Source organism: Spermophilus citellus, assembly GCF_964194105.1.
Source record: "Spermophilus citellus genome assembly, chromosome: 17".
NCBI lineage: Eukaryota > Metazoa > Chordata > Mammalia > Rodentia > Sciuridae > Spermophilus > Spermophilus citellus.
In genome coordinates, this window is record NC_138199.1 from 27,080,247 (window position 1) to 27,092,432 (window position 12,186).

A 12,186-nucleotide genomic window follows, 5' to 3' on the forward strand; every position below is an offset into this window, starting at 1 on the left:
GCTAAACTGAACTTTACAGGCACACACAAAACATACATGCACCTCAAACATCTATCACCTACCTCTGCATACCATGTGTGCTACAGCCACACCCATCCATATCTGGTGTTATCATCACCCATCCAATTTCAGAAAAACATCCCCTCTACATCTTCATAATAATTCGTAAGTAGCAACCCTTCTAACACCCACCTCCACAAGCAAACTTCAGGCCTTCTTCAAGCTCAAATGCCTTATGTATTATAATATTTATGTATTTCCTAACCATCAACATGTACAAAATTATTACCATTTTTATTAAGTATGGTATAAACATAACCTTTTATGTTTATGTGTCACTGATAAAGTTTTTGAGTATTATGCACCTACCCCCACTTTTTCCCATTAGTCCTGTGGTTGCATGATTTCATGCAGTGTTATTTTTAGGAACTAGAATGTCATAACAAAACTGACTACATATGTAAAACAATTACCACATGGTCAGCTAGCAATAAATGTCATCTGGTACCATGGTTATCATCATTATTATTGAACTTCTGGTGATTGAATAATACTTGCCATTTTTTCAAAGCTCTTCTCCAATTATGAATTCATTTTTATCTTTATGCTTTACACATGGGTTAGATTTCTGAATATACATAAAAGAAAATGCACATCAAGGGAAATAATTTGTCCAGGATCACAAAATGAATCCCTGTCAGATATTCAAAGATTTGTTCCTTTTCTTCAATCTTCTTAAGAAAAAAAAATTATTTACAGGTATTACTTCTATATCTAGAAATACAAACAGTGTAAAGCAGAGTGTATAAAAGAGTATGGCCAGGGCTGGGGCTGTGACTCAGTGATGGAGCGCTCGCCTGGCATGTGTGAGGCACTGGGTTTGATCCTCAGCACACATAAAAGTAAAATAAACGTACTGTGTTCACTCACAACTAAAAATATTTTTTAAAAAGGGGAGTGTGACCATTTGAGGGTCAAAGAAGAACAGGAACAGAGGTTTTTTAGTTATGAAAGAATCCTTAAATAAATGAATCAGTAATTTGAGAAAGTGGGGAAAAGGAAGAATATTGCAGGATAGAGATAAATCAGTGAATATCAGGGTCTAAACTCATACCTATAGATGCAAACAAATAATGGGAAAGAGTAAAATGGTCCAGAGGTGGACAATAAAGAATGGTGAAAACTGTGGTGTAATCAGGTCCCACCCAAAAAAAGACAGACTCCAGTGAGCTCTGATGAACTCACACCTGAGAAGTAGATTCAGCATCTGATTTTTTAAGAGAAACAGAAAATTGAGATTTTTATGTGAAATTTCTAAGTATATTTTTGAAAGTTGTGATTAGTTTTGAAACATTGATGACTCATCTTTAAAAAAATTTCAATGCTTTTCAAGCCAAAGTTAACAAATCCATAGGCCAGCTAATATGCAACCTCCAGTGAACTGAAAGGTGATACCCAGGCCTGGGGCCACCCGCAAAAGAAGTTTGAACACTGATGGACACAAAATATGTTATTTATTGTCAATTTCTGCAAAGACACATTTAAGCAACAAAATATACATTTGTCAACCTTTTAGAATTTGTTTTATACATTAACAAATACAATATGCTACCATAGCAATAAATTAAATGTACACTATTTACATTACATAGGCAGTCAGGGTCTACAAATCACCTCCTCACTAAGAGGAAAGAAAGAAACGTCATCGTCACAGGGGTCACTTCCAAGCTACACTTCTTAGGTTCTATCACACAGGAATCTCTTCACATGAGGACGTCAGCACTCCCTGAGCTGGAGTGTCGAAGGGTAACACCCATGACAGGGGAGAGTTGGCACACATGCTAAAGAGTGGGAAGCGGGGGTTCACCCCTCCAAGCAGAAATATCACAAAATCAAAGACAATGGCAATTAAATTCCAGTCTTCCAGCCAAACATCCTCTCCCCAGGGCTGATAAGGCACAGGACAGAGCCTCTGTCCCAACAGCCTCTCAGTAGGCAGGACTCAGCTGCCTGTGGCCCTAAGTGAGGGTATCTTCTTCCTCTCAAAGGGGTACATGGCCCAGCAGAAAGGAGAGGGGTGGGAATAGGGGTGGACGAGGGGCTGATGGTAAAACAGACACTGGAACTGGGTAGAGGAATGCCCCCACAGGCCCCCACCAAGCTGCAGGGGCAGCCTTGGCAAACTTCATTGTCCTGCCCTTGACTTTGATAAGGAGTAGCTGGAGTGGGGGAGGAGCCAGAGGGTCCTGAACATGGATGACTGGCCTGGTCCCTTCCAGCCCCTGGAGCTGTAAGTTCTACTTGAATCTCCCACCATTCCCCACAACACAGCTGAATCTATAGATTAAGAAACAAATGAAAAAGGTAGTGTTCGAGTTGGCACCTTCTAGGGTCAAGGTAAGGAAAGTGAAATAGGCCATGTCCCGGCTGGTCAATTGAACCTAGGTTCCTATTAATCACTTTCCTTTAAGAATCAGAGAAAATTGTGAGAGAGTTTTCTCTTATCACCTTCTGTCTTAATTTGCAGCAAGGAGGCTGAGGGTGGTGAACTGCATCTCTTCCCTGGCCTCCGCCACCTTATAGACTGGAGCTGAAGAGCAGAGGTCACTGAGGAGCAGTTCCCTGGAATCCCTTTTCCTCTCCATTCTCTTTGCTCAAGCTTCATATCAAATCCCGGGGTCCTCACTGACCAATCCAAGAGAAGAGCCCTCCTGACAGAAAATAGCAGAGACCAAGGACCCACCAGGTGCTGCACCTCCCAACATGGCTTCCCCCAAACCTGGAAGGTCCAGTCACTTTCTCTATCAGTCGCACAGCTGGTGCAGAGGACAGAACCCTGGGCTGTGAGTTCTAGTCTCAGCTTTGCCACTAGCTGGCTATGGGTTCACTGGGGCTAAGGTTTCACATGTGGGTCATGACATGGTTGAATGAGATGGTAAAAGAAGACGGAAGGCTTGGGCTTCAAGACTATGCCCCAAAAAACTGAACCACGTATTTTCTAAGAAACACCATTTGACATTCATTAGCATAGGCAGAAACTCCACCTAAGACCTTCTATCTCAAGTTTTTCTGCAGCTGTTTTCAAGCATCAGTGGAGCTAGAGACATCTGGGTGCCCAACAGCACCTGCAAAGTGTAGTTTCCTCTGTGAATCAGGTGGTCCCCAGAGACAGAGATGTGACCGGGAGAACCTCTCATGGAGGTCATAGTGGAAATGCCCCAAATACCAACATAAGCACCATCTACACAAATTCAGTCATAAGGGCTTAGGGGGCTTCAGCAAGTCTCTGAGCCCCGGACTGAGTGTAGCAATAAAAGGACAGTCATGGTGGATCAGAATGTGGGGTAAGGTGGGGGACAACCCTCCAAGAACCTGAGCTGCTGCCCATGGTCCAGGAGAGTGAGGGGAGACTGGGCCACATTCCCATCCACTTCTTCCCTGTCTCCACTAGGACCTCAGGTAGGTAGATAATGCACACTCTGGAAGCCAATAAATGGACTTTCTAAAGATAGACAGGCATGACCTAGAGGAAGGTGGCAGCTCAGATACTACCGAGAATACCCCAACAGCAAGCCGAGGGTGAAGACCACCTCCCATGTCTGTACTTCTTCAGGAGCAAACCTGTGTCTGTTTTTCTGAACACACCCAGCCATCCTGCCCACCGTCCCAGAGCCAGGGGCAAAACCCAGCAGGCACATAGTGGCTGCAGAGGGAGCAGTTAGAGCAGTGGAGACAGGGAGGTATGACATTCCCATACAGGACAGCATGGAGACAATCTGGAAACCTCAGAGGACCCCAGAATGCAATATAACATGGCACAACCAACTGTAAATACTAGCTACCCAGAGAGGCGAGCCAGAAGCCTGTAATCATTTTCAAAGAAATGCAGTTCGACCTTTCAAGCTCCTTCAGAAACCCGGCCAACAGAAAGCCGCCAGACCTGCAGGCCTTGTTCCAGCAGTGGGTGCCGCTACACTGACTTTCAGCTAAACAGATCTTTTGTTGACCTTCTAACTAGAATAAATCTTACCAGACTAGTACTTTATGTAAGCACATGTCCCACACAGGCTAAGGGGTGCAGTCACTCCCAGTCTGCAGACAGGATCCAACACGAGAGTGGGAAATGAAAGATCAAAATTTTGCACTAATGGCAAAAGTAAGGAGGAAATATCAGTCCAAAAAAAAAAATGTGTTGCATTTCTATGCTTTGACTTGGGATTGGGTCCAGATCCTTGTGTAGATAAAGCACTCGATTAGAAATCTTGTCATCTGCTGGTTAAAATGGGGAGCCCAGCCAGCAACACCCCAGTAGCACTGTACCACCTATGCCAGAGGCCCTGTGCGCTTCAAGCTGCAGCACCACCCAGGGTCTGCTGTTCAGACTGTGTTTGACTTGGAGGGTGCCTCACCCTAAACCCAGCAGCAAAAACACCCTGCAGACTAAGAAAGATGAGAGGCCAGGGGGCTGTCCCTCAGGACAGCTGGCTCATCCCAGAGAAAGTGGCTCTGATTGGAAAGGGTAAGAGGCTTGGGGGAGGGAGCCCCAGACATGCCCAGAGGGCACGGTAAATGGAAGCAGCTCCCAAGGCTGCACTAGACACTCCACAGATGCCAAGGACATGCAGGGTCTGAGGGACACTGCATTCCTTTCCCACACTTAAGTTCAACCCCCACACATTGGCCTGACCAGAATCTGCCACGTCATACCCCCAGCTCACCTCTTCCCCTCTCACCCATGGGGGGATTGAAAAAACTATGTCTTCCACAACCAGTGGAGACTGGGACCCAGTGGAGGCTGGCTGAGCCCTCAAACCCTGTGGTTTTCCTCAAATGCCCACCATTAGCCTGTTCCCTCTCTCAGAACTCCTTCTCATTCCTGGCTTCCCAGCTGTTCCTAGGGAAACAAAATGTCTGGTCAAAGGGGCAAGATTTTCTGGGGCTTCTCCCACATCAAGGATAGTCAGGAATCTGCATAAAATTAGTGGGAAAAAAATTTCAGCTACAATCAAGGAAGTGTGCAGCCCAGGTCTCAGATATAACCAGCTCAGTCTCTGTGCTTCCACAAGCCCAAGCCCCTAGCAACAGGGATGACAGCATCCCTGGACCTGTCCCTGGGACTAGATCAGAAATGTTTAGCACAAAAGCAAGTATATGTTTGGAGTTCCAGAGATCTGGGACCAATGTAGGGTTTTTTTGGTGGGGTAGGTGGAGGGGGATGGGGATTGAACCCAAAGTTGCTTTATCACTGAGCTACATCCCCAGTGCTTTTAATTTTTTTAATTTGAGAAAAAGTCCCATTAAGTGCCAAGGCTGGTCCTGAACTTGCAATCTTCCTGCCTCCAGAGTTGCTGAAATTACAGGTATGCACCCAGCTTGGAGCCTATTTTTATCAGGACAACCTCCAAGATGTTGCTAGTCTTGGCTCCTGGGAAAGCAGCCCCTTTACCTCCACTATCTCACTAAATGCACTGGTGGTGGTGAAGCTTCTGCCTGCCAATCCAGGAAGGCACTGCACTGTGACCAAGGACAGACAGGGCCCACCTTATGTTCTGCTATCACCTCTGCTCTCCACCTCATCACCTTCTGCCTCTGAAGCAAATGAGCTCCCCAGTCTCTGACTGAGCTCCCATACCTAGATCCCCTCTTGCCCAACTCTCTCTCCTACAGACAAAGCAAGATGATGACAAATGACCCAGACAGACATCACGGCTGGAGGTCAAGAGCAGAGGAGCCTCCAGGAATGAAGCCTTGTCCAGAAATGGGAAGATTCTTGCAAGGTATGTTGATAAAGGAGCCAGCAGGGCCGTGGTCAGGTTGGGACATGGCACAGGAAGCCGGTCTGATGGGCAGGTGGCCGGTAGGGCAACAGGCCTGTGATGGTCAGAGTAGCAGATGGCACCCCCAAACTGCTGGAACAGGAGCCTTCTACAGAACAGAACTGGGCTTCCCTGCAGAAGACAAGGGGAGAACGAGAAGATGAGTGAGCATTCCATAAAAGCAGGAAAGATAAATACACCATTACGTAGCCACAGCCCACCAGCTGCACTCAGGACAAGGAGGGTGTCCAACATAAGGGTCCCTGACTTCATTTACACAGCCCTGGCAGTTGGGTATGAACATTACTTTGGTAAAGAGAAGCATCTGAAGCCCATGATAGATGTTAGAGGTGAATGTTGACATTCCCATTTTCTCTTCTGTTTTCTCATAAACAGGCTTAATGTGCCCTTTTCCATGGTCCCTAATGTGACTCAGTCCACCTGCGATTCCAGGTGGGGGAGGGTCAGGAGTTCAGATGGGTTCTGGTGTCTTCACTAGTAGAAGCTGAAACGTAATCGTGGAGGACTCCTGCTCTGCTCTGCTGGAACCACATGAACCCCTGGGCAGAGGCTGAGAGCAGAAGTCTCCCTGAAGCTGTCCCTTACACTTTTTCCTGAGCAAGGGCATCTCTTGGCATGAAGAAAGGACACATTCTAGCCTAGAGCCTTGGCCAAAGACACAAGGAGGGAAAGGCTACCTAAGATCAGGGAAGCAACAGGTGAGCTGAGAAACTCCTCCCTCCGGGAAAGGAAATGGGCTCTGGCCTTGACCCCTTCCACCTGCTGCAATCAGACTCTCACCAGTTTGGGGGAGACCTTTGTAGTGAACTGCACCAATCCCACTGGGTAACCCCTCCCTTCCACACCCAAGGCATCCTCCCTTTCTTCCCTTCATAGACTTGGGGAAGCCCATCATGGATGTTTGGAGATAAGGCCACTGTGTGGACCTCCCCAACTGGTAGCATCTCTATGACCCTTCTCAGGTCATAAGGTCACCAGCACCCTGATCTTTTTTTTCTGATGGGAGTTATTCCTGGGGATTAAACCCAGGGGTACTCAACCACTGAGCAACTTTCCCAGCCCTTATTATTTTTCATTCTGAGACAGGGTCTTGCTGAGTTGCTGAAGGTCTCACTAAGTTACTGAGCCTGGCCTTGAATTTGTGATCTTCCTGCCTCAGCCTCCCAGGCTGACATTACAGGCATGTGCCACTATACCTAGCTGGTGCCCTGATCTGAAAGGAATACACAACTCTCCTTGTGGCCACTGCAAAACAAATACTTACCTTGGACAGGCAAAGGACTCCACTTTCCATTAGTGACCCTGTTTCAAGAAACATCCATACAAGAGTTTTAAATAACAAGATAGCAATCTGCTCCACCTGCAGCCTCTGCACACTCTCCTCTCAACAATCTGGTGAGCTTAGGAAGGGACAGGGGCCCCAGGAGACAGTGGTTCACATTGCAGATCTGGACACAGCTGTGTCCAGTGGTGGCTCAAATGTGGAAGGTGTGGAAAAGGTAGCTGATGAACCCCTGGCTGATGCCTACACCATGGGAGGACAGGTGGTATCACCCCCAGATCTGACAAGAACCCCCCTTCCCCTCTCAGGGAACCACCATGTGATGTCTGAGACATGCTCCCCTTCCAGCCCACAGGAAAGAAAGCTGGCTTTTGGAGGGGACTGGGATGCGGGGTGGTCCTCACACCCAGATCCTTACCGCACTGGAGCTGGCATGGCTGAGCTTATCAAAGCGGAATTTCAGGTTTGATCTTGGGGAGTTTCTGCTTTTGCCATCTAAGAAAAGGAGAATGTCCATGAAAAGGAGATGGAACAGCAGAGGCCGCGTGAACTGAATGGAGAGAGAACTATCTGGGGAAGCCAGGAGAAAGGGGCCTCCCTGCCTTGCCTCAGGGCATAGTAGCCCAAGTGAACATGCACCAGAGCCAACTCTTAAACTTCTAGAAATGGTATGAGCTGGTTGTTAAACACAAGAGAGTTTTAAAAATTAAATGATAAAAGCTTTTGAGTAAATAAATTATATTCAATAAAAAGGAATAAATACTCAAAATTCATCATGTCCTCACTATTTTACTAGATTTTACTATTGTCTATACTTTTGCATCCATTGTATCCATGACAGAAACACCCCACGGGTGTGAATTGTACTTCTTCCCAGGCCATGTTCAAGGACATCATGGAGATAGCTTGAGATCAATTGGCAAATGCTACAAATCAGGCATGATTTATTGTTTTGTTGTCTAGACTTAAGAAACTAATGAAGAAAGTAATTATGTGGATTATATTTGAAAATGTGCTGTGCCTACAGCCATTTCATTGTGAATAGTGCCAAAAGACTGGGTAAATACTCTTCTGATATTTGAAACTTATTATCTGACTCAGTAAAAACGTTGCTCATGACCTTAACAAATGGCTGGAGTTCTCTTAAAATAAAGTACTGGTTAATATAAATGATAATATCAGTCAATATTCACGTCAGAACCATATTTTTTTCATCACCGGGAGGTGCAATAAGCACTAGACAAGAGTTACCAGACGTGATCCAGGTTCCCTTTTGCCCTGAGTGACCTTCAATATGTCGTAGACTCTCTATAAGCTTCTCTTTACTCAAAATAGTATTCATTTTTATATTGACTTAGTGCCACACAGGCACTGGGTTTGGCTATAGATTCTTTCATTCATTCCATCAACATGTAACTAACTAACCCTTAAAAATCCAGGAATGTGTATAACTATCCCATCTTACAGAGGAGGAAGTGGAGGTTCAGAAAGGTGGGCCTGTCTGATTAGAACCCAGCTTCAGACGGGAGGTGAATGAGAGGAAGGCATGAACTGCTCCATTAACTGGGAAACACTAAGATAAAAGATCACTTGCTCTTGACCATGATCTTCCCTATATCTTCCCTTTGACATTGCTGACCCTTTCACCAACACACCTTCGCCATGAGAACCCCAGATGTATTTTTGGCTGAAACCACTGTAACAGCCCACTGACCCTGTGTCCCTAATGTTTAGATAGAAGTTCTCAAACTATTCCATTTTGAGCAAGATAACCCTTTGTTGGGGGTTGGGTACATTGTATAGCAGCATCCCTAACTACCTAGTTATCATAGGGTCCCCCCTTCCACAATCATGAAAACCAAAAATGTATCCAGACATTGCCAAAGGTTCCCTGGGGAGCAAATCTAACCCCACCTAAGACAACTGATCACATTACTGTTCTATCCCAATCGTTTAATACACACTCGGGTTAATAGTTCTATGTCCCTTATAAGCATAAACCTAGTGACTTGCCCAATGTCACATCACTAGTGAGTGGCAGATAAAGGTTTTGTATGCAAGCTCCAGAGTCCTACGCGTGCCCCATGCTGTGCTGCCTGCCTCAAAGACTGATTTCTGGGCACCCACAATACCCATCTGGATAGACAGTGCCTATCACACAGGGCCACTTAGATAGCTCTCAGAGCCTGCTCTTTCCCCTCTTCCAGAGCTGGGGCCTCTTACTCTGCCCAACTGCAGGGATCCCAAAACCTCAAAAGGCCTGTTCTCCCAGAATTCCCACTACTAAGCCTAGTAGATTTTACCTCCTTGAAATCCTCTCCCATCCTCTCTGGGGCCTCATCTCCTTCCACCGCCCTACTGTGCTCCTTCTGTTCCCCCTCCTGGCTCGAGCTCCCTGTCAACCTTTCCATACTCAGCATGCAGCAGCCAAAATGCTCTTTCTCAACTCCAGACCTTCAAGGCTTGAGACCCCTCCATGAGTGACAGCACTACAATTCCCACCAGAATCTCCTGGCAGCCCACCTGTGACTTCTGCAGCCTGTCTCTCCTCTCTCACGCCTCCCCATGAATTCCAGCTGCACTGAATCACATAAGGTTCTACAATGCCAAGTCTCTCATTTCCTCCAGCCTTCCCACATGCTGCTCCTCCCTCTTAGCCTTGTATCATCAGGATCAAAGTCATGACAGAGGGGCCCGGGATGGCTGATGGGGTAGCATCAAAGGTAGGGAGCACACTCAGCTTTCTAACCTCATGATCCTAGCTCCTCAATTATGGATTCTCCCGCAGATCACTGAACTCTTGGGGCCTCAGTTTCCATACATAAAAAGAAAATAAGAACACAGGCGACTTAAGGTTGATGGACAGATTAAAAGAGCTGGTAGGCTGAAGGGCCGACATCTCAGAGGTGGACAGGAACTGGCCAGACCAGCGTGCCTGGGGCGCATACCACATGAACAGTGATCAAGGCACATCCTGCCCTCCCAGCCACATTGCACACACAACCCCTCCAGCCACATTGCAAACACCACCAAAAGCCACTGACCCGTTGGACTCCGGCTCATGATGATGGGGGTGGCAGCTGCCCCCAGGCTGGGGTTCTCGCTGCTCGCGGACGGGCTGTAGACAAACACCTCCTGCTTGAAAGGTGAGGTTGTGGACGGCTGGCTGCTCTGGGGAGAGGGAGACTGGGTGAGAGAGGTCGGTGCACCCTCAGAAGCCCCACAGGGTCCCGTGCCCAGAGAGGCCTGAGATAGGACCCCCACAAGCCCAGAGCCTCCTAAACCAATGGACCTGCTCTTTCCTTTCTGCTGTCTCAGTCCCGGGACACCCTCCACAGGTTGGAATGGGCACACTTACCCCACTGTCACACTCCTCCATGGCTTCGCCCTCTCCTGCAGTGCTGCTGAAGCTGCTGGTGCTGGAGGAGGAGCGGGAGATGTTGGCCCGGCCGTTCTCCTTCAACTTTATGAAGGGCCTGCAGGGAACAGGAAGTGAGGCGAGCCCCAGTCACCAAGGACACCAAGATCCCGTTCAGCCCTCAGGCCCTTCCCAGATGGAGAATGGAACAGGCCCAGCTGAGACCTGAACTTGCCCACAATAATTCCTGTGCCCCCCTCCCCCGCCAATCTTTGTGTTCCAGAAAGTTCCAGAGGAAACAGACTCTCAGCTTGCCTAGAGGCAGAAGCCCATGTTCCAGGACTCCAAATGAGGAAAGCCAGCCTTTCCTTCACCCTCACTTTCTTACTTCTCTTTATTGGGGCATATTTCCGGAGAGCTGGGATTGGATGAGGTCTCAGACTTTATCTCCTGAGAAGAGTGTCCGCCATCTGGGGTCTTGGGGGTGCTGGATGCACTGTCACTGAGGGAATGAGAATGAAGAGAGTGATACCATGGAGCAGGCTCCCAACATGCCAGTCCACCCCCAAGTCCGAGACAGAGTTCTGACTGTGGGGTTCAGGAGACTCCTACCTTTAAAGCATGGCTACCAGGACTTCCTTTCTCACCTGAGCCCCTGAGACTACAACAGCCAACAGGGTTTTGTGTTCCCTTACAGAAAAGCCCACTCTAGGTTCGTGGGTAAGAGTCCAGGCCCATCAAACAGGAACCCTGGCTCCAGCCCAAGTCTACCCCTCACCCAAGCTGGCTGTCCCACCAGGCAAAGCTATGAGTTGAGAAAGGGCCCCACAGGAAACAGAGTAGAATCTATAGAGGAAACAATCCAATATGCATGGATTCCTGGAAGGTTCCAGGGGGACCACCTGTTGTGTGACTCTGGGGGACACCCTGTATACACACTGTAATATGAGGCCCCTGGATCCATGTGAGATAGTAGGTCTTGGTACTAGAGAGCAAAGGGCTACTCTTGGCCCAAGGGTCCAGAAGTTCCCTTATCTTAAAGCTTAGTAGAGACCATTTACCCTGTGCCAGCTGTTAAGTACACAATACACAATAGCTTTGTTCTCAATGAACCTTTTTTTTTTTTTTTTAAGGGGAAGGAGGGAAAGGGGACTGGGGATTGAACCCAGGGAGACTTTACCACTGAGCTACATCCTCAGCCCTTTTTATTTTTTATTTTGAGAAAGGGTCTCATTAAGTTGCTGATGGCCATGCTAAGCTGCTGAGGCTGACCTCGAACTTACAATTCTCCTGCCTCAGCCTCCTAATCACTGGGCATATAGGCATGCACCACCATGACCAGCAATGCACTTTTTTTTTTTTAATAACAGTATCATTGGGCTGGGGTTGTGGCTCAGTGGCAGAGCGCCCACCTCACACATGTAAGGCACTGGGTTCGATCCTCAGCACCACATAAAAAAATAAAAATAAAAAAATAAAGATATTGTGTCCATCTATAACTAAAAATATATATATATATATTTAAAAAAACAGTATCACTGAGACACAATACACATATCACACAACTCATTCATTTAAAGTAGACAATTAAACGGTTTTAGTATATTCACAGAATTGTGTAATCATTACCACAGTCTAATTCTTAGACCTCCCAAAAGAAACCTTGGCTCCATTTGCAGTCACTGTCTATCCCTCTTGCCCCCACTCTC

General features: G+C 47.2%; 1 protein-coding gene across 2 annotated transcripts in view; it reads right to left on the reverse strand.

Moving 5' to 3' along the window:
* Positions 1 to 1,518: 1,518 nt before the first annotated feature.
* RAP1GAP2 (RAP1 GTPase activating protein 2) overlaps positions 1,519 to 12,186 on the reverse strand; it is a 136,492-nt gene continuing 125,824 nt past the window's right edge. The window contains exons 19-24 of one of the 2 annotated variants that reach the window (XR_014019378.1): positions 10,866 to 10,979; positions 10,478 to 10,595; positions 10,164 to 10,285; positions 7,538 to 7,614; positions 7,102 to 7,139; positions 1,519 to 5,948 (exon numbers count right to left, since the gene is read on the reverse strand). Coding sequence is in view for 1 of the 2 variants with exons in the window: in XM_081271606.1 (XP_081127732.1) it covers positions 7,131 to 7,139; positions 7,538 to 7,614; positions 10,164 to 10,290; positions 10,478 to 10,595; positions 10,866 to 10,979 (445 nt within the window). In the remaining variant the exon portion in view is untranslated. Of the gene's footprint in view, positions 5,949 to 7,101; positions 7,140 to 7,537; positions 7,615 to 10,163; positions 10,291 to 10,477; positions 10,596 to 10,865; positions 10,980 to 12,186 lie in introns of both variants that reach the window. The other variant, XM_081271606.1, reaches the window with a different exon arrangement.